The following is a 19,796-nucleotide window of genomic DNA, read 5'->3' as shown; positions in this document are numbered from 1 at the left end:
TTCTTTTTTCCAGTTTAGTTTTTTTCTTAATTTATTTTGAGAATCTTTTTTCGTTTCTACCTAATACCAAAAAAAGAAAGCCATTATTATATTTATTATTGATTTAGGCCGCCGAAAATCCATTTCCTCTTTGAGAAATCTGACCAAATCTTTTTTAAGCGATAATTATGCGTAAAACACGAAAGTATATTCCGGTTCTCGTTCTCCGGCGCATATAGCATTCTGATCTCCTTCCAAAAAAAAAAAAATAATAATAATAATAAATCAAAATTAAAATTAAAAAACATATACATTTATTATATATATAAAATAAAATAAAATCAAAATTAAAATAAAAAAAACATATACATTTATTTTTATATATATTTTGTAAAGAAGTATATAAGGCGTAAATCGTGTCTCGAGCATACCAAAGAGAAGATCGGAGGTTACGAGGGAAGTCGGAAGTGCCATAACCATCATCTTATCAGTTATCTCTTGTCTCCCATGGCTTTTCGTCTTCTCTCCGTCAAACTGGCTTGCTTAACGATCTTAGCAGTGGCTTCTTGTGGTATTATTAAGGCAAACGGAATCGGAGATCGAATAGGAATCATGGAAGTGAAAGGCCAGAGAGAGTTCGATTACTTCGCTTTGGCGCTCCAATGGCCTCCCACCTACTGTCGCCACACCCGCGATTGCTGTTCTTCCAATGCTTGCTGTCGAGGGTTCTAAATTCTTTCCCTCTCTCTCTTTCTTCTAATTGAAATATTACTTTAGACGAAACGGATTGAATTCATCCGTTTGTTTGATGTTAATTGTTATCCAGCTTATTTTAGATGAAATGGATTGAATTCAAGTTGAAAACTATCGATTTTGTTAATGAAGAGGTTATGAAATTTTTGATGGACTTGGAGGCATAAAGTTGTGATAATTTAATTTTTTTTCTTTCTGAAAACGTGATTTTATCATATGTTTATTCATTTTTGTTTCCCTCTTTTTCAGAGCAAATGCTCCAAGTGAGTTTACAATCCGTAAGTATATGGTTGCCTGTGCCTTTTTATTTATTTGTTTATTTATTTTTGTCTTTTAAGAAATCTGAAACAGGAGAAAATTTGTTTGAGAAAAAGGAACGTACAACACACTAAACTTTTTCTTGATAAATACTTTAGAGATGTTTGTTTTAAGGATTCTGCCTTGGTTTAGGCTCATAGTTCTTGATTCCGCTATAATGTTTTTCTCTCATAAAAAATTTAAATTTTAAAAATCAGAATCATAAATTATGGTTTTGATCCTATAAATTAAACGTCACCTTATTCTTTTGAAGAGCCTTTTTAGATTGGTCCCAGAAAGTACATAATTACATGTCAAAACACCAAGCTTGTTATTAACAGAAAAACATCCCGATGTGTGGATTCATGTCAGGGAAATTTTTTTTCAAAATTCATCAGTGACTCATGATCGTGTTTCCGCTATATATGTATATGTATATATATTTATTTGTAATGGTAACTTGACCTTATGATATATAATCTCCAAATACGGTATGGCGCATAATCTGTTTTTCTTTAACTTGTATGACAGATGGGTTGTGGCCTGACTACAATGACGGAACATGGCCAGCCTGCTGCACGCGGGAGAGTTTTAATGAGAAAGAGGTATGTGCTCGCAATTTGCATTACTGTTCTTTTGGGGCCATTATATGAGAAAATAGCTCCTGGATAGGACTAAAAAACAATATCTTTAAAGAGCAAAGGTAATTGATTAACCGTATAGAAAGTTCTCGTATCAACACATGCCGTGCAATGCTCCCTAAAGGCACTTCCCCTACCTTGAATAAAATGTGCTTTCTGCAGAGAAGCGTAACTCTCTTTCAATACCAGTGTTCTGATGTTGATTTTGTAGATCTCAACATTGCTTGATGCTCTAGAGAAGTATTGGCCATCTTTAAGTTGTGGAAAGCCAAGAGCCTGCCATGGTAGTAAAGGATCATTTTGGGCTCATGAGGTGGCTATTTTTTGTTAACTTATATTTGGCCTAATTTTTAGTGTCCTTTCACAGAACTTACGTTTGTTCTTCTTATCTTTCTATAATGGCTGAACTGGATGCTATTACATTGGCAGTGGGGTAATTGTCTCCATCTTTTTTCTCAACTTAATGATGTAATATTATGCGGATGTTTTTTTTTTTTTTTTCTCTATAGAATACTTGGACTTATTGTAGGTTGCTGAGGTGCCGTGTCTTTTCTGAATTCTGATTCTTTACCGTGGTTGTCTAAAATATTGCTTTTTTTTTTTTCTTATTTTTGCATTGTTATGTGCAGAAAAGCATGGGACTTGCTCATCTCCAGTTGTTCATGATGAATACAGTTACTTTGTAACGGCCCTTAATGTTTATCTCAAATACAATGTCACAGTAAGTCTTCAAGAAATCGAATCTTTATGTCAATCAATCCCTTCACTCTTCATTCAAAGATTTGTTTATTTGAATCTTTAGGTCGATCCAATCCCTTCACTCTTCAGTTACAGAACTTTTTTTGCAGCAAGTTATTAGTTTACCTTTAGTTAGTTCCAAACTATGCTTTTAACTCGTTGAGGTACAATATTTTTTGTTTCCAACTCATCCATGAATAATGGCTGTCTAGTTCACCACTTAAATGTTGACCAGTCTACATTCTGAGATCTTCTATTGTTGTATTATAAAAAACATTAGTTTTTGCTTTTTTTTTTTTCCTGGTCATCCATATAAGTTTGTTTAAAAATTTAATTGTTTATTCACGTAAAGCTGTTTAATTTCTTTATTCGCGTATATTTAGTTTATGCATATCATTTATGTATTTGTTTAACACTGCCCAGAAAGTCCTTAGTGAGGAAGGATATGTACCGTCAAACACTGAAAAATATCCTCTTGGAGGCATTGTTTCTGCCATTCAGAATGCTTTTCACGCAACCCCGTCGTTGGCTTGCAAGAATGGAGCTATAGAGGAACTCCAGCTTTGCTTCTACAAGGATTTTAAGGTAACTCCTATATGTGATTCATTCCAGATCAATTGTGGACAAAGATGTTATAACCCTTGGGTAGAACTCATCCCCAAAAGCTAGCTTGTAGGGAGAGGGTGTCCAAGTGGTTATAAACCCACATGCTAAGCCCATACTTTAGAAATGTGGGACTCAACCAGGATCCTAACATACCACCACGCTTCCGATACCGACGTCCACGGCGGCCCACTCTGGATGGCCCACTCTGGCCTTTCCAGGTCGCCCCTCCCTAGGTAGCCCCTTCCGCAACGTGGGCCTAAGGTGGGGCGTGCTCTAATACCAATTGTTACAACCATTGGGTAGAACTCATCCCCAAAAGCTAGCTTGTAGGGAGAGGGTGCCCAAGTGGTTATAAACTCACATGCTAAGCCCATATTTTAGCAATGTGGGACTCAACTAGGATCCTAACATACCACCACGCTTCTGACACCGACGTGGGCCGTCGTGGACGTCGATGTCGGAAGCGTGGTGGTATGTTAGGATCCTGATTAAGTCCCACATTGCTAAAGTATGGGCTTAGCATGTGAGTTTATGACCACTTGAGCACCATCTCCCTACAAGCTAGCTTTTGGGGATGAGTTCTACCCAAGGGTTATAACAATTGGTATCAGAGCACGTCCCACCTCAGGCCCACGTTGCGGAAGGGGCGACCTGGAAAGGCCAAAGTGGGCCATCCAAAGTGGGCCACCGTGGACTTCGGTATCGGAAGCGTGGTGGTATGTTAGGATCCTAGTTGAGCCCACATTGCTAAAATATGGGCTTAGCATGTGGGTTTATAACCACTTGGGCACCCTCTCCCTACAAGTTAGCTTTTGGGGATGAGTTCTACCCAAGTGTTATAACAATTGGTATCAGAGCACGCCCCACCTCAGGCCCACGTTGCGGAAGGAACGACCTGGAGAGGGGCGACCTGGAAAGGCCAGAGTGGGCCGCCGTGGACGTCGGTGTCGGAAGCGTGGTGGTATATTAGGATCCTAGTTGAGTCCCACATTGCTAAAGTATGGGCTTAGCATGTGGGTTTATAACCACTTGGGCACCATCTCCCTACAAGCTAACTTTTGGGGATGAGTTCTACCCAAAGGTTATAATAAAAGATAAGCCAATTAAGAATCAATATCAGTAATTGCTTGTAGATGCCAAAAAGCCAGACTGATGTTCGTGGTTGCTCCTTAAATTATCAATGTATTATGTCTTGGGTATTTGCAGCGTCAAATTCAATAATGGAAATACTCATTGAGTTCCATCCGTGCATGCTCAATGTCTTCATTTAGGGGATTTTCAGTGAAAACCCTTGGTCCAGTTTGGTTCATGGTGTAGTCATGTGCTCTTGTTTCCCATATATGAAAGTTTCCCTTGCGTATTCTGAATGTTTGAATATTTCTGTAGCCTCGGGACTGTCTGATCAAATCAACCAGTCAAAAGGGTAGGGGTTCTTCAAGTTCATGTCCTAATTATGTCAGCTTACCAACATATGTTTCGTCCGGTAAGTTCCTTTATGCTGTTGTTACCTGAATGTAGATTCACTCATAAAGCAACTTCTAGTTATTTATTTCTTAAATCTTTTGTTTTTAATTTATTTGTATGCGTTCATTATGTGCCCATATCACGAGATATGTTTGCTTGTAAAGAAGTTATTCCAGTTCCAAGTGTGTTTGCGGTTTTTGACTCTTATATTTTGGTCCTTTTTAGTGTAGATGAGATATGTTCCCTGTGACGCGTTCATGTGATATTTGACTAATATCTTATCTTCCAACTCAATACAAGAGAATTTTTTGGTGTTTCAAAGTGAAATTTTAGTTAGAACAATACTATTTGGCACCGGCAAGGCTGCACCACCACTAGTAACGTGTGGGTCTCATAACATGGGGCTCATAGGTGTCTATAGGTGGGGCCCACCTTTTATTATTGACGGTGCTTAGCACCGGTGCTTATAAGCACTTTTTTTGGGGAATACTAAATTGAATTGAGGCCTTGTTACAGACGGAAGTGCGAAAGTGAATGAGTAAATCATCATATATGTGTTTCGTAAAATCTATTACGATCACTGCCTAGTTGAATTTAATTACCCTCTATTTCATTTTGTATATTCAGGGGTTGACCGGCTTGAAACTACAGTTCCATGGGTTACCGCAGAAGAAGCTATTGAAGAATTTGGTAGCATGTAAATAGGAAAAGCTCAAAACTTGTTTACAATCCACGTGATTATAAGTCGAATTAAGAACCTCCGCAATGTACTTTTATTCCAAAACGTTTCATAAATTCAGACATCGTGGAAGTTGTAAATTGTTGTACAATAATGTTCCATTAGTTTCCTCTCTCTCTCTCTAGTACGAAAACAAAGTGAAAATTTCCCCAGTCATCTGCTAAGACACTACTTTTCCCTTCCTATTTTTGTCTCATTATCGAGAAGGTAATGCATTTTTTTTTTTTTTTTTTTTTTTTTTTTTTTTTTTCCTCCGCAGCCGTGAAAGTAGTTTTCAGTGGAACAGGTAAGTTCTGATGACAATCTTAGAATAATTGACTGCAGAGTTTTATCTGTAATTGGTGAGATTAAAAATTTCAAGGGAAAATGGATGCACAAGCACTCACCACTCAATAGCAAGAGATGACTCGAAAATTAGCATGATAATTACAGATGGCATATGGAACTTTTTACTTTTATCATCTCCACTATCGCTTGGCTTTAATCAATCGGCATTTTGGTGCACTTGTTCCAAAGATTCTTCCCAATAAAGAGGCTCTCATCTCACATCTCTAGCTAATGATCATTATGTTATGGTCTCTCTATAGAAATCTTGAAGTAAAAAAAAAAACATATGAAAATGAAAAAAAAAAAAAAAAAAGACAAACGGTAGGTCTACGCAAAGCAGGTTTCATTAGACGCATGGCACTCGCTTAGTTTGCGTTGGCTTTGCTTCAAATCATGACCTGTTAGACCAAACATAAACTTTTGTGCTCAATTCTCATCTGTATAGGCGGACCAATTTTATGTCTTGTTTGGTACAATTACAAATCATGGTTTGCCATTTCTATTCCTTTCCAATTAACTATGTACATACATGTATGTATATCCGTATTTATATCATATATCATACACAAATAAAGCGGAATGTGTTTTAATTATTATATAAATTTGTGAAATGATTTGCATAATTAAAGCCGAAATTAGTTGTATAAATGTGCGAAACGTTTCGCATTGTTTTCTTTTTCACTTTTTTTTTCTTGCCTCTGTTATTTTCTTTTTTGTCTCTCTCTCTCTTTTCATTTCTTCTCTCTCTTTTTCTCCAACAATTTGTATAATCATTATTTTAAAGAATGTCATGCTTGGTGCTGATTAAATGTGTGCGTGTATGTGTGTACATATATATACATATTAAACATATGCAATTCTTTTAACCTTTTGTTTTTCCTTGGCGTAATTGCTACACTGAGGCATATACCATGAGTTTTGAACCCCTTTCTTTTACCACGTCACAAACGAATACTTTGGAGAAAAGCTATAGGTTCTCACCTAATCTTCCCTCACAGTCACATGCGTCATCTGTTGTGTTATATGACTACATCCTTTTCGTCAATGCATAAGATTCATTTTTTCTTATTAAAATGAATGGATGCATTACTTTTACGAATTAAATTATAAAAACGAAAATTATTGTCAACTTATTCCAGATAAGCTATGCGGGAATGATCACCCACTACTTGTCCTGTTTCAAACCATCCAAGGAAGAATCGCCCCACTACTTTCCCTGTTTTAGACCAGAAGAGAGAGAGAGAAAGAGAGAGAGAGAGAGAGATGAAGACCAGTTTCATCATCTTCATGACCATCTCAAGCCTTGCTCTTTCAGCTCTAGTGACTTCACAAACAGACTCGTGCAGCTCCAATCTGAACCTCAACGGTCTTGTCTCCTTCGACACAACATCCCTTCACTGCCTCGCAGTTTGGGACGCTCAAGTTTTCATCCTTAGAGTAAGTAGTACTATAACCTATAAAGACAAACACTTGTCAATAGTAAAAATGCTTTTTTCGTCTCGTCTGTTATAATATTTGGTTATAATAAGATTTGACGTGAATTTGTGATTGGTTAAAAATTCTGCAGTACGCGCAGACGACGAATGCCAGCGTATGGAGCTTCGTCCTCTCTGCACCTGGAGACGTGAACTCGTACGTGGCAATAGGGTTCTCGAGCGACGGTGGAATGGTGGGGTCGAGCGCGGTCGTCGGATGGATCTCCGACGGCGCCGGAGTTATCAAACAGTATTACCTCGGCGGAACATCGTCGAACCGCGTGGAGCCCGACCAAGGGAACTTAATATTCGTCCAAAACTCGCCTTCGATAGTGTCTCAGTCAAACCGTCAGTACTTGGCGTTCCAGTTGGAGACGAGCCAGCCGGCGACGAGGCTTTTGTACTCGGTGGGACCCAGCGGGTTTCTGCCGGTGGCGCCCGAATACCGGTTGGTGGAGCACCGGAACAAGGTCTCCACCTCTATAAATTATTTTACCGGTAAGAACTATATCAACTTTCTTTTGCTTTCTACTTCTTTTTCTGTTTTAAATATTCAACGTGCAATGAACATGGTGAGAAAGGTTTTTTGAATACTTTATGCCACCTTAACTAGACTTTTTCTTCTTTTTTTTTTTTGTTTTTTTTTTTTGTGGTGCATGACAGCGCCATTTTACCTTCCGCTAGCGCTAGGCTGATGCAGTGCCTTTGCGTTTGGTGGCTTCAAAATAATAATAATAATAATAATAATAATAATAATAATATATTGATAATACTGAAAAATACCTGTATAGTGTATATATACTTTTGTATGTTTTCAGTAAGAATACCTTATCGTGAAAAGCTCTTACTGAATTATAAGGTTTATTTATTTTAATAATGAGGAAATTTTGACATCTTGATGGTCTCACAGTCACACCTTTTGTCTTCAAAGAAAAAGTTACTTGAAGGGGAGTTTTAACGCTAGCTATCAACATATAAACAACAATATTGATGTTTAGTCGGAAGCAATTGCGTGAATGTCAATGGTGGTTTTTATCATAATCAACAATAATGGACCTCATTATTATTAATCAAATGGGGTGACCGAGTTAGGAATCAGAATAGATAACGAAATTGATGTTGGGAACACTTTTAGAATTAAGATTTATTTATCATTTAAAAATCCATCTACACGCATTTTAGCTTGATGAGTTCAAACAACTTTTGTTTACTGTATTTATGGAACAGGTCAAAGCGCATCACAGAAAAAACCACATGAAAGACTTAGGAAAAGCCATGGATTACTGAACACGCTAGGATGGGGAATCCTAATGGTAATTGGATCGATAGTTGCTCGTTACTGCAGGCAGTGGGATCCTCTTTGGTTCTACGTTCATATGGGCATTCAGTCATTCGGGTTTTTGCTCGGAGTAATCGGAGTCTTGTGCGGATTTCTCTTGGAAAATCGTATCGACGCTGATGTCTCTACCCACAAAGGTCTCGGCATCTTCATTCTTGTGCTCGGCTGCCTCCAGGTAACAAAAGATTTTGTCTTGGAAGAAACTCCACCAGTCTACAAACTTCAAAAAGTTAAATAGCTTTCACCGACGTCCGTTTGTTTTACAGGCGATGGCTCTTTTGGCGCGGCCAAATACAACGTCTAAAATTCGGAAGTACTGGAATTGGTACCATTACGGCGTGGGGAGGACTCTACTTGTTTTTGCAATAGCAAATGTTTTCTATGGAATCCATTTGGGTGATGGCGGGACGGGATGGACTGCTGGTTATGCTGTTGTTCTCTGCATCTTGTTTGTTACTTCTGCTGTTTTAGAGTATAGAATGTGGGTTAGAAACTAAGGTCATTTTTTCTTCTTTACTACTTTACTACATTTCTGTGTGGTATGTGTTAAATTTGGTTTCTATAATTGGATTTTTTTTTCCAAAAGAAATGGTACCTTATTTTGATTGTTTCTAGAAGCTCAATATCAGTCTGATATGTATGCACTAATTTTTGTGTATCAAGATTTTTTAAGTTACAGTCTGGTGTCAAACCTGAAATCCTTTGGTTTTTATTCTATGATACAGTCAGTAAAAAATATGTGAGGCACGAGAGAGTACCACGGCAATATTTATATAATCAATCTGTCTGGCAATAAGAAATAATAGAATATAGATGAATTTTAAACAAATTCTGTATGCAATTCGTTAGTTTATAATATAACGAATCTGTCCAGAAATAGTATAAGTAAATCCCAAGTTTTCAACAATAAAACAGAAGAAAAAAGAACTTCCTCAGGGAGGAAAACACACAAGTCGAGAAAAGTTCAATCTTCAGAAGATCCATCTCTTCTCATCTGACCCCAGTCAGATAAATATTACTGATTTCTAATCATCTAAACGCCCAGCTTGGCGCTATACACACAACTTCTTCTTCCTTGATATTAACATCGCCTCTGTAAAATTTGAATAACTCTATTGCTGTAGAAGTGAGCCTAACACACCCGTTCATGTACAAAACAGAGAGCTGTCGGCACCCATTCCGCAAAGCCAGCAACCCCTGATCGCATAAGTTCCGGCATCGGTTCACATGGAGTTTCTCCAGCTTGTTGCAGTACGTCCCAATAGACATCCATCCAGATATCTTTACCTCGTGACATAATGCTAAATTCCACTCTTGAAGTTGTGGACACCCCTTTGCAATTGCCAAAATAGATGCGTCACGGACAGTTCTGCACATTCGGAAGTTTAGGATTCTAAGGCTCGAGGCAAACCCTCCTCCAATTGCTGCAAAGACATCTTCGATATGAGGCCCCTTTACGGGAAAAATAATTTTATTTATACAAGAAACGTCTAGATACTCTATCCCGCCTCCACTCACTATTGCCTCTATCCCATCTGGCTCAAGACTACAACTTTCAGCTTCTACATAAGCTAAAGTAGATGAACATCCTCTAAAGCCAATGCCAGTTAAGCCGCTGCAGAAAGATATTCTAACAGCTTGGAGTTGACGGCATCCTCGTGAAAGAGCCCCTAATCCAAAGTCGGAAATCTTTGAGCAGTGTGAAAGGTTCAATTGTTTTAGACCTGAGCAAGCATTGGCCAAACTTTCTAACCCAACATCAGTAACATGGCATCGATACAGACTAACTACCACCAGCAATGGGCAAGCAGCAGCAGCCAGGGAAACTCCATGATCGGTGATGCTAAAACAACAATCAAAATGAATAGCTTGCAAGTTTGAACCATAATGCTGCAGTGGTGTCAAGCCTGAATTGGGAAGGTATAAGCAACCGGATAGAGACAGAGATTGTAAATGCTGAAAGCGGGTGAGCAGCCTATGGAGTTGGAAGGGGCTAACGTTAAAATTGGGATGAGCTAATGAAGAAAGGCTCAAATGGGTGAACGAACATGCAAACTGTAAGGAACGGCGGCTAAGGTTCTGAATTTGAAGCCACCGGCGGCAAGTCAAGCCAAATGACTCGCGATCCGTGGTACAATCTAGCCATTGGAATATGAAGAACAGACAATCATCAGGCAGGTGCATGATCGAGGTTAGACCACTACAAGAAGGATCTTCCATTGTAATCAACCTTCTTGACACTCTTCTGAAGGCTGAAGAGCTCGAATCTTAACTGTGAACTTTTTGTAACCCACACCTGATGAATTGGCAGAGTCAAACCCGCAAAGGGCAGGTGAGTCTCCATATCCATAGCCGATATGAACCCCACATTTCCGGCACAGGAGTTTTGTTTTCAAACGGTAACGACCCCAGGACAGAGGAAAACAGTTCACCTCATCAACTTGGGTGAATCGACTGAGATCAACCGAAATGAAGGAGATTAGGCCTTTCTTTATGGATTTTCGATATTCAGAGTCTATCCCAGAGGTGATTCGATTGGAAGACGTTAAATTCAGAGGGTATCCGCAAGACCCGCAGCTGAAAACAAGGAAAGCCAAAAAGGAGAAAAAGAGGGTGTAAAGAGAATGAAGAAAATTATCAACTATGCATTCAACAAATTCAAGCAACCAAAACAAATATCATAAAAAAGAAGTGCCAAGCAATTAACTTCCATCATGTACCACGTATTCGTTATTTTTCGGTCATAACTGATATAAAACGCATCTAATAAGCACATAATCTGTATCAACACTAAGCATTCATCATGTCTATCAAAATTTTCACATGACCAGACATGGTAATTCTTAAATATCAGCTGAAATTCAATCTTTGAAAAAACAAAGAAAGAATCCCAAGTGGATAAACGGAATGAAAACTTAAACCACTGGCTCACCCGGATGGCGAAGTTTTCACACTAAAAAATTGTAGGTTTCTGATGAGATTCGATCCTCAGCCCTCTTTATAAACTACAAAATACAGAGTCAGTTATTCCATGGCATTTCTTTTTTTTTTTTTTTAAACTAATTTCAACCTCTGATTATTCCCAAAAAAACAAAAAAAACAAAAAACAAAAAAAGGGAAATCCCATAATTAACAAAACAAAATGTGTTTCCCTTAATCAACTACCATAAAGGCCTTAGCTTTGCTTTGTTTTAAATCCAACGACAAAAATTTACTAACATGATAACAAAGACCAATCCACTAACCCTTAAAAACTATTTCTAGCCCTAAAAAATTAAAACGCTTTTTTTTTTATGAAGCTTAATTATTTTTTCATTTGTTTGTTTTAACAACAAAACAGAGTACACAATGAGCAACTTGTGACAGAGAACAACCAGAAAAAAGGACAAATCTATGCCAGCTATTGAAGTTGAACCCAAATTCACTGATTTACCCAAATTAATCCAATTTACAGCAAAACCCACAAAAATGTTACTACAAAGCTTCAAGAAAAATCACAATCAGAGGAATCAAAGTGAGAGATAAACGATATTAATTAAGTTATTATTGTTATTATTATTATTATTTTATTTGTTTTTACCTGTAAGAGACGTCAGCTTGGGACATCCTCTCCGACGATTATCAGAGTAAGCTCACCGATCCCATAATTACTCGGAACGGTTTTTCTGTGAGCCAATCAGATCGGCGGGTTTTTATTTCCCAACTTTTTTTTTTTTTTTTTTTTTTGGTTTTTGGGAAATTCGTTCCCTCCCCAGAGCTCACACGTCTCCTCTCTGACTTCTCTGTCTGTCCTTGATTTTGCTTAATTACTGCAATACTGTTTTTCTTGCCTTTTTATTTTTTTTAATTTTAATTTATTTTTTGTCTCTCCGTTAAAAACAAGGGTAAATACCGAAAGGCCACCGGCCTGGTCCCACCAGCTACGCAGATTATGGACCCAGGCCAGGCTTACGAAAGCCTACATTGGAGATTCTAACGTCCAACCATGGGTCGGGCTTAAATCGTGGACTAATTGAGCTGTGAATTGTAAAGTTTTGACACGGTTTAGGAGAAATAGATTATCTAATCAGTCAAAGTTGTTTTTTAGGTTTAGTAAAAATATAAAAAAGTGCTTTTGAAAGAATTTAGAGAGAATTTGAAGCCAAAATTAGAAGCAGTCTTTGGGCTGCTTTTAATTCTAGATTATGCGGCAATCTAAGAGACTCCTTTAATGAAATTTTTGTTATTATCGATTTTACTCCTACTGAATGAAAATAATTCCAGACCCAACAAAATTTTGCTCTGCACGGTCCTGTTCATCTTCTCTCTCGAGCTCTCACGTCTCCCTCTATGCTTTCTCTTCGTGCTCTCTCTCCCCGTTTCTCTCTCTTCTCTCTCTATTCTCTCGGTCTCCCTCTGTGCTCCTAAGGGTTCGATCTCCGGTCCTACTTCTTCCCCCTGCTACAGTCACCGCCTGGTGCATGCCTCGTCTCTGCAACCATCGCCTCTCCTCTTCCTCTACGATCTCCTCTGCCGCTTCAACGTCGGCATGCTCAACCGCTGGAGCTCCGGCCAGACGCCGGTCACCGCCCAAACGTTGCCGCCCTGGCTAAAGAACTCCGGCCTTAAGCGGCAGCACAACGTCGAGTGCTGGATGATGGGCTCGCTTTTGTACGACGGTGATGGGAGAGAGGTCGTTAAGGTTTCGGATCCGAAAATGGCTGAAGCCTTCTTCGTGTCGTTCTTCTCCTCTCTAAGCTTCAACACTCATGGCCATAACATGACCGATCCTAAAACTCATATTGATCACCAATTGCGGGTGTTTTGTTTGATTTCTTAATCTAATCGTTCGTCGTTAGGCTTAAATTAATTCATTATCATGTTGTTGCGTTTCCATTGCTGAATTGGTATTGAAGAGAAAAAATTCACTTGTATTTTCTATTCTCAACCGTGATTTTAGATTTGGTGAGATTGAAATTTATGGTATTGAAGCAGCAATTGCGCTAGATTAGGAATTAAGAAATGTAAGAATAAAAACAAATAGTAAGGTTTAAGAATATGGTGTGATTTTGTAGTTTAGTTTATTTGGCTCCAATTTTGGTCGTTAGTTAGTTTGATTTTCTACTATAAGGTATTGAAATAGTCTATTACAATCTAACAATCTGTTTGGTCAATTTATTATAATCAAGTGGATTACATATGGAACGAAAAATAGACATGCGCATAATGAATTTGTACTTGTTAGTGACATTATCTAAACGTGCCGTTTGTTTCTCTTTATCTCGTATTATTCTTTGGTCAGGAATTGAGGTAATTTACTCATTTTCAGCTTCTCATGTTTAAGCCTTGACTTATGCTTTGAATGTAAAACATCACAATCTAACTAGACTAATGATGTTTTTTAATGAGCTTTAATATCGTTGTTATGGTTAAAATTACTGCATTGCTTCTGATTTCAGATTGACTTGCTCGAATTCTTGGGGGAATCGAAGTACTAGAAGAGGGGTGAGAATAACTAGAGATAATTTGTCGTAGATTGTCGAGCAGAGTTGAATGCGTCGATTCAAGTTGTTGTAGATTTTGGCCGCTACCCCATAACCATGTCAAATTTGGGCAAAGATGTAGTGGCCCCTTAAGTGGGGTGAGAATAACTAGAGATAGTTTGTCAGCCAAAAGAAAAAAAATACCTAGAGATAGTTGCGACCCCCAGAATACATTTTTCAGATTGCTTGGCGTCATCTTCATGTTGCATATTACTTGTGTTGAGTGACCAATTCCTCATGATGATGATGGCCTATAACATTGGGGCCAGACAATTTTGCTTCATTTATTTTTTCCTGATTTCCCCATAGAAAAGGTGGGTTTTTCTATTGTAATTACACATAAATTTTACACATTCAGAATTTGTTGGAGTCGATCCTCATTTGTTACAATTGTATTTTTGGATAATTCTAGATTTTCTCTTGCAAAGTGAAGGAGTTGGTCTCTTATTTCGTTTTGTCTTTGCTTGTCTCTCATCTCCTCGTTTTTATTTGGACCATGTTACTTTGATTTGGACAATTTTTGTGTGTAAGATAAGCATATGAAATCTTGAATTTTGGTTTGGATGGACAAAAAGAAAAGTTTGGTAGCAAAGTCAAATGGAAACTCACACATTCCATGCAATCTGGTGAAACAGTTTGAACATGGAATGTACATTTTTGTTGTATATTTTGATTACTCACTAATGTTCCTTTTAATTGTAACTATATTGTGAATGAAAAAATAAAAAAGAATTAATTATCATAAATTTATTACTAGAAAACTCAAAATCATAGCATTGTGTTTTTTTTTTTTTTTTTTTTTTTTTTAAGTTTAACAAGTTTTTCTAAATACCAAAAATAATTATATATATATTTAAGTTTCATATCATGTCTATTTTGATCATTTTACATATCCACAGTAATTCAACTTCAAAAACGCTATTACACTGATTTTGAAATCAACACAGCTAGTATAATTACAGTTTACCAAACACTCAGCTGCTTCTTCTAACAGCTGCTTTTTTCTTCAGCGCAGCTAAAAACAATTTTTTCAAAATCCACAGCACTACCAAACTAAGCCACGGTGTTTGGTATGAGAATTCATGTGCCATGATTTGAATAATAGTTTGTGACTCGTTACAGTATTTTTTTTATTATAAAAAATACACATAAACTGAGAATGATTCTGAATTCGTGAACCAAACGTCCACGTACATATTTGATGTTAAAACTTTAGTAAAATTTTTAGAATATTATAAATATAGTAAAAATAATATAGTAATTATCACAACGATCTTAAATTTTTACTATATAATAATATAATTATTATTTTAATGATATTAAAATTTGTTATTATTGTAATAATTTAAAAAATTTGCTACATTTAAACTTCACTATTTTAATTTTGCTATATGTGTTTTTATTTCTTTTGGGATTTTGATCGATGGAAAAAGTAATTATTTTTTAGATTTCTATGTATTATTTCCAACTATATGTTTTTTTTTTTTTTTTTTTTTTTTTTTTTTTTATAAATTTGGCCAGAGTGAAAAGCATCAGCCACAGAATTCACTACCTTTATAAATAATAATAATAATAATAATAATAATAATATTAACAATAATTGAATGTCTAACTTATTGACAAAATATACTTAGCTGCGGGCTGCCACATTTAGAAGACCGATCATTAGAATATTGTGCCAGCAATGAACGTGAATTAGTCTTATACGGAAAAATGTCAAAATTGCCCTCATTCAAGAGGTTAAGCTACAATAACAATTTTTATTGTATTTTAAAAGATTTATACCAAACTTTATAATTTTAATGTGATTTTGATTAGATCTACTGTTGAAAATATTTATTATTAAGATGAGACCTACCTTACCGTCAAATGATATTATATTTTAACATAGAAAAAGAAGGTCAATTTTCATTATTGCCTTATCATTTTTGCCCAAAAACAAACATCCAATGCTAATAAACATTCAAGCTTTGAAATATTATTGTTCTCCGTTAAATATTATTTTTATTATTCTCATTTTTTTATTATTGTTTGAAGAAATTTAGTGCAAATCATCATTGGAAAGCGGTGTTGACAACAAAAAAAGTAGCCAAAAGGGCAAAAGAGTCATTTCATCTGAATGCAGAGCCATAACGTTGGCGGAGATGAGGATTAAGATGGCCCACACAGAGCTTTGTGTTTTGGGCATATGTGATGTACCGTGCACGTGGAAACAGTCGATCGGTGGTGGTGGTGGTAAAATGAAATTCGAAGATTTATTTATTTATTTATTTATTTTTTTAAAAAAAAACCCAATAAATATTTGTAAATATTTATATCCCAAAGGGTAAGTTTTGTGTGTGTCTGTCTTCATAAGGACTATTTTACTTCCATAGGGTTCTGAAAATCCCCCAGTGAGGAGGATCTCTCTATCTGCAAGGCTTCTCCTTTTCTTTTGCCTCTGCTTATTCCTTTCTCTTTGCGTGTCCCAAACTCAATTCTTCCATTTCTTTACGATCAAAACAGGTTTGAATTTCTCAACTCCTGCATTTTCTTCCTTGGATTGCTTGGCTCGGTTTAGATCTTTGTTTTCGCTTTCGGATTTAATTGGAAGTGTGAATTTAGTTCGAGAATTTGATATTAAGATTTTCTTTTTCTTGCTTGATTCAGCGATTTTCATGGCGTCGAATTCGCAGAAGGATTCGCCTGCTGGTGAGCTCTGCTTCCTTGCTGATTATTATTTTGGTGTTTTGGATGTGTATATCTGTGAATTTCTATAATTGTTAGCTTCGTAGTTGTATGTGTGTGGATTTTGGTAGTTTGAATCTGATTAATCTGATTGAAAATCTGTACGGGAATTTTCGGTGGTGGGATACTGGTACAGGGTTTAGGGATTGAAATGGAGAAGGGATAGTTGGAATTTTGTTGGATTTCTTTCTCTGGTAATAGTGAATTTTGCAAAAGCATTTGTAAAAGATTGAATAACTGGGATTATAGTATTGAACGATTGAAAAAACTATGGAAATTTGCCATTGGAGCTTCATCACGCTATAATTTTTGATAACCCCTTTATAAACACCAATCAGAAATCATGCTTAGTAATAAACTGGGGAAGCTTATGCGAGTTTACAGTTACTTCTAGTGCCATATGTCTGGATTATTTGGTTTTAAGATTATTTTCAGGGATTCGTATAGTTTGTGTTATGGAAATGTGATTTTCTTACTGCTTTCTCTAATAATAAAATGTATTGATCTTCGAATACTCATATGTATCATTGTATCATATGTTATTTAGACGAAAAGCAGGCTTCGCCGGAGAAGAAAGTCGAGAAATCTGAAACATCCTCTGCGGAGTCAGAGACTGGACAAAGTGGTCCTGGCTCTGTGCCAGGAAGCGGTTTTGCTCCCAATCCTTTCGATTTCTCCGCCATGTCCGGCCTGCTTAATGTATGTTATGTTATGTTATGTTTTCTTCAATCTTTTCCATGTTTAGTTTAACAGATGGAGAAACGAAATTAGTTGAATGGAACTCCCCTATTTTTCTCACAAGTATCGTATATGTCTCATATTTTTAGGATCCAAGCATCAAGGAGCTAGCTGAACAGATAGCAAAAGATCCTTCTTTTAATCAGATGGCAGAGCAGCTTCAGAAAACTTTTCAAGGCGCGTCAGTTGATGATGGCATTCCACAGTTTGATTCTCAGCAGTATTATTCCACCATGCAACAGGTTATGCAAAATCCCCAGTTTATGACCATGGCTGAGCAGCTTGGTAACGCATTGATGCAGGTATAGTTGATGTTCCTCCAGTTATTTCTACTTGTCTTAATGCTTTTTGTCTATTTTCGTTGACTATTGAGAACTCATTTATGGTTAGTAATTTTGTCACAGGATCCATCAATGTCTACCATGCTTGAGAGCTTTGCAAACCCAGAAAACAAAGACCAGCTTGAGCAACGAATGGCGCGTATCAAGGAGGATCCATCATTAAAGCCTATCTTAGAAGAGATAGAGACTGGTGGTCCTGCTGCTATGATGAGGTTATTTGTTACGTTGTCATTCTTGTGAACTAGGATACAGGGCTTTGCTTTAACTGTATATTTTCATTTTGCTAAAGGAGAAAAATTCTGCTTTATCAGGTACTGGAATGATCAAGATGTTCTGAAGAAGTTGGGTGAAGCAATGGGTCTTGCCGCTTCCGGAGATCCAGCTACTTCCGCAGACAATGCTGGAGCAGAAGATGCCGAAGGTGCAGGAAATGAAGATGAATCAATTGTTCATCACACTGCTAGTGTTGGTGACGTGGAGGTATATCAAGTTTGGTTTATTTTATTGGAAAGAAGCTGTTCAATTAACAGGAAATTGTGAGTGCTCTGGATGAAATTTCTCCATAAATTATAAACTTAAGAGTGGTGTAAGATAGAGTTGTGGAGAAATTCTTCTTATTCGAAGATTTCTTTCATTGAATTAGTTTTGTACCATGTCTGTGTCATTGAGTTAATATGTGGCTCTCTGTCTCTCCTCTTCTCTTCTTTCTTTCTTTCTTTCTTTGTCTTTTTATTATTCTTTTTAACCTTCAGTTTACCCAAAAAAGCCTCTATTTGGATAGCAAGAGTATTCAGCATAGAGTAGTTAGCCTCATTTGAGAAGTTTGGTTACGATGAAGTTTGATGAGTTTTTGCACATTTATTATTATTATTATTATTATTATTATTATTGTTTCTTTTCATTTTCTGCAGCAAAGCTAAAATATTTAAGGGTTTCTTTATTTTTTTGTTTTTTTCTCAGGGTCTGAAAAACGCCCTAGCCTCTGGGGCTGACAAGGATGAGGAAGATTCGGAGGGAAGAACAGCATTGCATTTTGCATGTGGATATGGCGAGGTAGTGCCAACTTTATGTATATAATAATATGAAGGAATTCTATTGTTGCTGTTTCGCTGTTATTTCAATATCATTGATGAAGAATTCAAAAGAATTTTCCTTATTTGTGTGTATGTCCGTGTGAGTGTGTTATTTAGTTTTCGACCTTTTAAAAAGTTCAAGGTGCCTCTAGCGATGTGAGGAAATGACAACAGTAGCTTTTTTTTTTTTTTTTTTACAGTCTTTGTTTTGTTTGAAAGCTGCATCTTGTTTTGGTTATTCGTTTCTGTCATATGGAGATTATTGGACATCCTCTGATATCAGGTGAAGTGTGCTCAAGTTCTTCTTGAGGCTGGAGCTAAAGTGGATGCATTGGACAAGAACAAAAACACTGCTCTACATTACGCAGCTGGTTATGGCAGGAAGGAGTGTGTGGCCCTTCTGCTGGAGCATGGTGCTGCTGTGTAAGTCAATCGACCATCTATATTCATGCTACACCTTCTGAACTTATAATTTCGATCTTATATTTATTTATTTGTCTTCTTTTCTTGTCTCTTTTGGTTTTCGATTTTTGTGTCTGCAGCACTCTTCAGAACTTAGATGGCAAGACGCCCATCGATGTTGCGAAACTGAACAATCAGCACGACGTTCTAAAGTTGCTCGAGAAGGATGCCTTCCTGTAACTCTGGAGACCACGTGGCAGGCATATTTATACTTTTTGCGCTCTTATAGGCAAATATTTCATTGTGTCATTAGACCAATTTGCGCTGATCAGTTTGAGATTGTAGTCCACTCCCCACAACTTGATGATGCTTTCGTCTGTGTTATTTATTCTGCTCTCTGATTGATACGTTGCATGAATTTGATAGCAGCATAATCAGACTTTTTGATGGGACACGCGATGTGAAATGTAATGTGTGCCATTATCACAATTAGTTAATTTATTATTTTGTGTTCAGTTCATTGATTTCTCCCAAAAGAAAGTTGGAAAGTAAATGCAAATAGCCAGACAACTTAATCTTTAGGGGCAATCAAAAGTAAAAACTCTGGACAAAAACGAGTAGAACGAAGGAAGCAC

At 36.9% G+C, this 19,796-nt stretch overlaps 5 protein-coding genes across 6 annotated transcripts; 3 read left to right on the top strand and 2 right to left on the bottom strand.

Moving 5' to 3' along the window:
- Positions 1 to 391: 391 nt before the first annotated feature.
- On the top strand, positions 392 to 5,403 carry LOC21396937 (ribonuclease 2). The gene is made up of 9 exons (XM_024161911.1): positions 392 to 704; positions 982 to 1,010; positions 1,561 to 1,634; positions 1,882 to 1,983; positions 2,100 to 2,103; positions 2,300 to 2,391; positions 2,832 to 2,993; positions 4,401 to 4,497; positions 5,106 to 5,403. The coding sequence occupies exons 1-9, from the start codon at positions 487 to 489 to the stop codon at positions 5,177 to 5,179; spliced, it is 852 nt and encodes a 283-aa protein (XP_024017679.1). The 5' UTR covers positions 392 to 486; the 3' UTR covers positions 5,180 to 5,403.
- Positions 5,404 to 6,705: 1,302 nt separating this feature from the next.
- On the top strand, positions 6,706 to 8,937 carry LOC21396936 (cytochrome b561 and DOMON domain-containing protein At3g07570). The gene is made up of 4 exons (XM_010092446.2): positions 6,706 to 6,981; positions 7,112 to 7,517; positions 8,247 to 8,533; positions 8,625 to 8,937. The coding sequence occupies exons 1-4, from the start codon at positions 6,808 to 6,810 to the stop codon at positions 8,853 to 8,855; spliced, it is 1,098 nt and encodes a 365-aa protein (XP_010090748.1). The 5' UTR covers positions 6,706 to 6,807; the 3' UTR covers positions 8,856 to 8,937.
- Positions 8,938 to 9,175: 238 nt separating this feature from the next.
- Positions 9,176 to 10,596, bottom strand: LOC21396935 (F-box/LRR-repeat protein 12). The gene has a single exon (XM_024161894.1). The coding sequence runs from the start codon at positions 10,576 to 10,578 to the stop codon at positions 9,388 to 9,390; it is 1,191 nt and encodes a 396-aa protein (XP_024017662.1). The 5' UTR covers positions 10,579 to 10,596; the 3' UTR covers positions 9,176 to 9,387.
- Positions 10,565 to 12,147, bottom strand: LOC112090254 (uncharacterized protein At4g08330, chloroplastic-like). 2 transcript variants are annotated; one of them, XR_002901668.1, is made up of 3 exons: positions 11,939 to 12,147; positions 11,291 to 11,363; positions 10,854 to 10,935 (listed from the first exon to the last, which is right to left on the bottom strand). XR_002901668.1 is itself a non-coding variant. In XM_024161895.1 (2 exons), exons 1-2 carry the CDS (start codon positions 11,962 to 11,964, stop codon positions 10,584 to 10,586), a joined length of 378 nt encoding a protein of 125 aa, XP_024017663.1. In that variant the 5' UTR covers positions 11,965 to 12,147; the 3' UTR covers positions 10,565 to 10,583. The 2 variants fall into 2 exon arrangements, 1 of the variants encoding a protein (XP_024017663.1); XM_024161895.1 differs by lacking the exon at positions 11,291 to 11,363 and having other exon boundaries at positions 10,565 to 10,935.
- Positions 12,148 to 16,216: 4,069 nt separating this feature from the next.
- On the top strand, positions 16,217 to 19,681 carry LOC21396934 (ankyrin repeat domain-containing protein 2A). Its single transcript, XM_024161891.1, has 9 exons — positions 16,217 to 16,385; positions 16,530 to 16,571; positions 17,155 to 17,306; positions 17,435 to 17,647; positions 17,750 to 17,898; positions 17,998 to 18,166; positions 18,647 to 18,739; positions 19,043 to 19,182; positions 19,302 to 19,681. Exons 2-9 carry the CDS (start codon positions 16,538 to 16,540, stop codon positions 19,399 to 19,401), a joined length of 1,050 nt encoding a protein of 349 aa, XP_024017659.1. The 5' UTR covers positions 16,217 to 16,385; positions 16,530 to 16,537; the 3' UTR covers positions 19,402 to 19,681.
- Positions 19,682 to 19,796: the final 115 nt, after the last annotated feature.

This window comes from Morus notabilis, unplaced genomic scaffold (genome assembly GCF_000414095.1).
Source record: "Morus notabilis unplaced genomic scaffold, ASM41409v2 Scaffold338, whole genome shotgun sequence".
In the NCBI taxonomy this organism is placed as follows: Eukaryota; Viridiplantae; Streptophyta; class Magnoliopsida; order Rosales; family Moraceae; genus Morus; species Morus notabilis.
Note: the sequence above shows the minus strand (reverse complement) of the source record. Positions and strands in the feature narration are given on the sequence as shown.

Coding starts and splice junctions, on each gene's coding strand:
- LOC21396934 (XM_024161891.1), top strand. CDS start 16,538: ATGGCGTCGAATTCGCAGAAGGATTCGCCTGCTG. Junction 17,648..17,749: donor TTGGTAACGCATTGATGCAG/GTATAGTTGATG, acceptor ATTTTGTCACAG/GATCCATCAATGTCTACCAT. Junction 19,183..19,301: donor CTGGAGCATGGTGCTGCTGT/GTAAGTCAATCG, acceptor TTGTGTCTGCAG/CACTCTTCAGAACTTAGATG.
- LOC21396936 (XM_010092446.2), top strand. CDS start 6,808: ATGAAGACCAGTTTCATCATCTTCATGACCATCTCAAGCCTTGCTCTT. Junction 7,518..8,246: donor CTCTATAAATTATTTTACCG/GTAAGAACTATA, acceptor TTTATGGAACAG/GTCAAAGCGCATCACAGAAA. Junction 8,534..8,624: donor TTGTGCTCGGCTGCCTCCAG/GTAACAAAAGAT, acceptor TTTGTTTTACAG/GCGATGGCTCTTTTGGCGCG.
- LOC21396937 (XM_024161911.1), top strand. CDS start 487: ATGGCTTTTCGTCTTCTCTCCGTCAAACTGGCTTGCTTAACGATCTTA. Junction 705..981: donor TCCAATGCTTGCTGTCGAGG/GTTCTAAATTCT, acceptor CCTCTTTTTCAG/AGCAAATGCTCCAAGTGAGT. Junction 2,994..4,400: donor GCTTCTACAAGGATTTTAAG/GTAACTCCTATA, acceptor ATATTTCTGTAG/CCTCGGGACTGTCTGATCAA.
- LOC21396935 (XM_024161894.1), bottom strand. CDS start 10,578: ATGGAAGATCCTTCTTGTAGTGGTCTAACCTCGATCATGCACCTGCCT.
- LOC112090254 (XM_024161895.1), bottom strand. CDS start 11,964: ATGTCCCAAGCTGACGTCTCTTACAG. Junction 10,936..11,938: donor CAAGCTGACGTCTCTTACAG/GTAAAAACAAAT, acceptor CCTTGTTTTCAG/CTGCGGGTCTTGCGGATACC.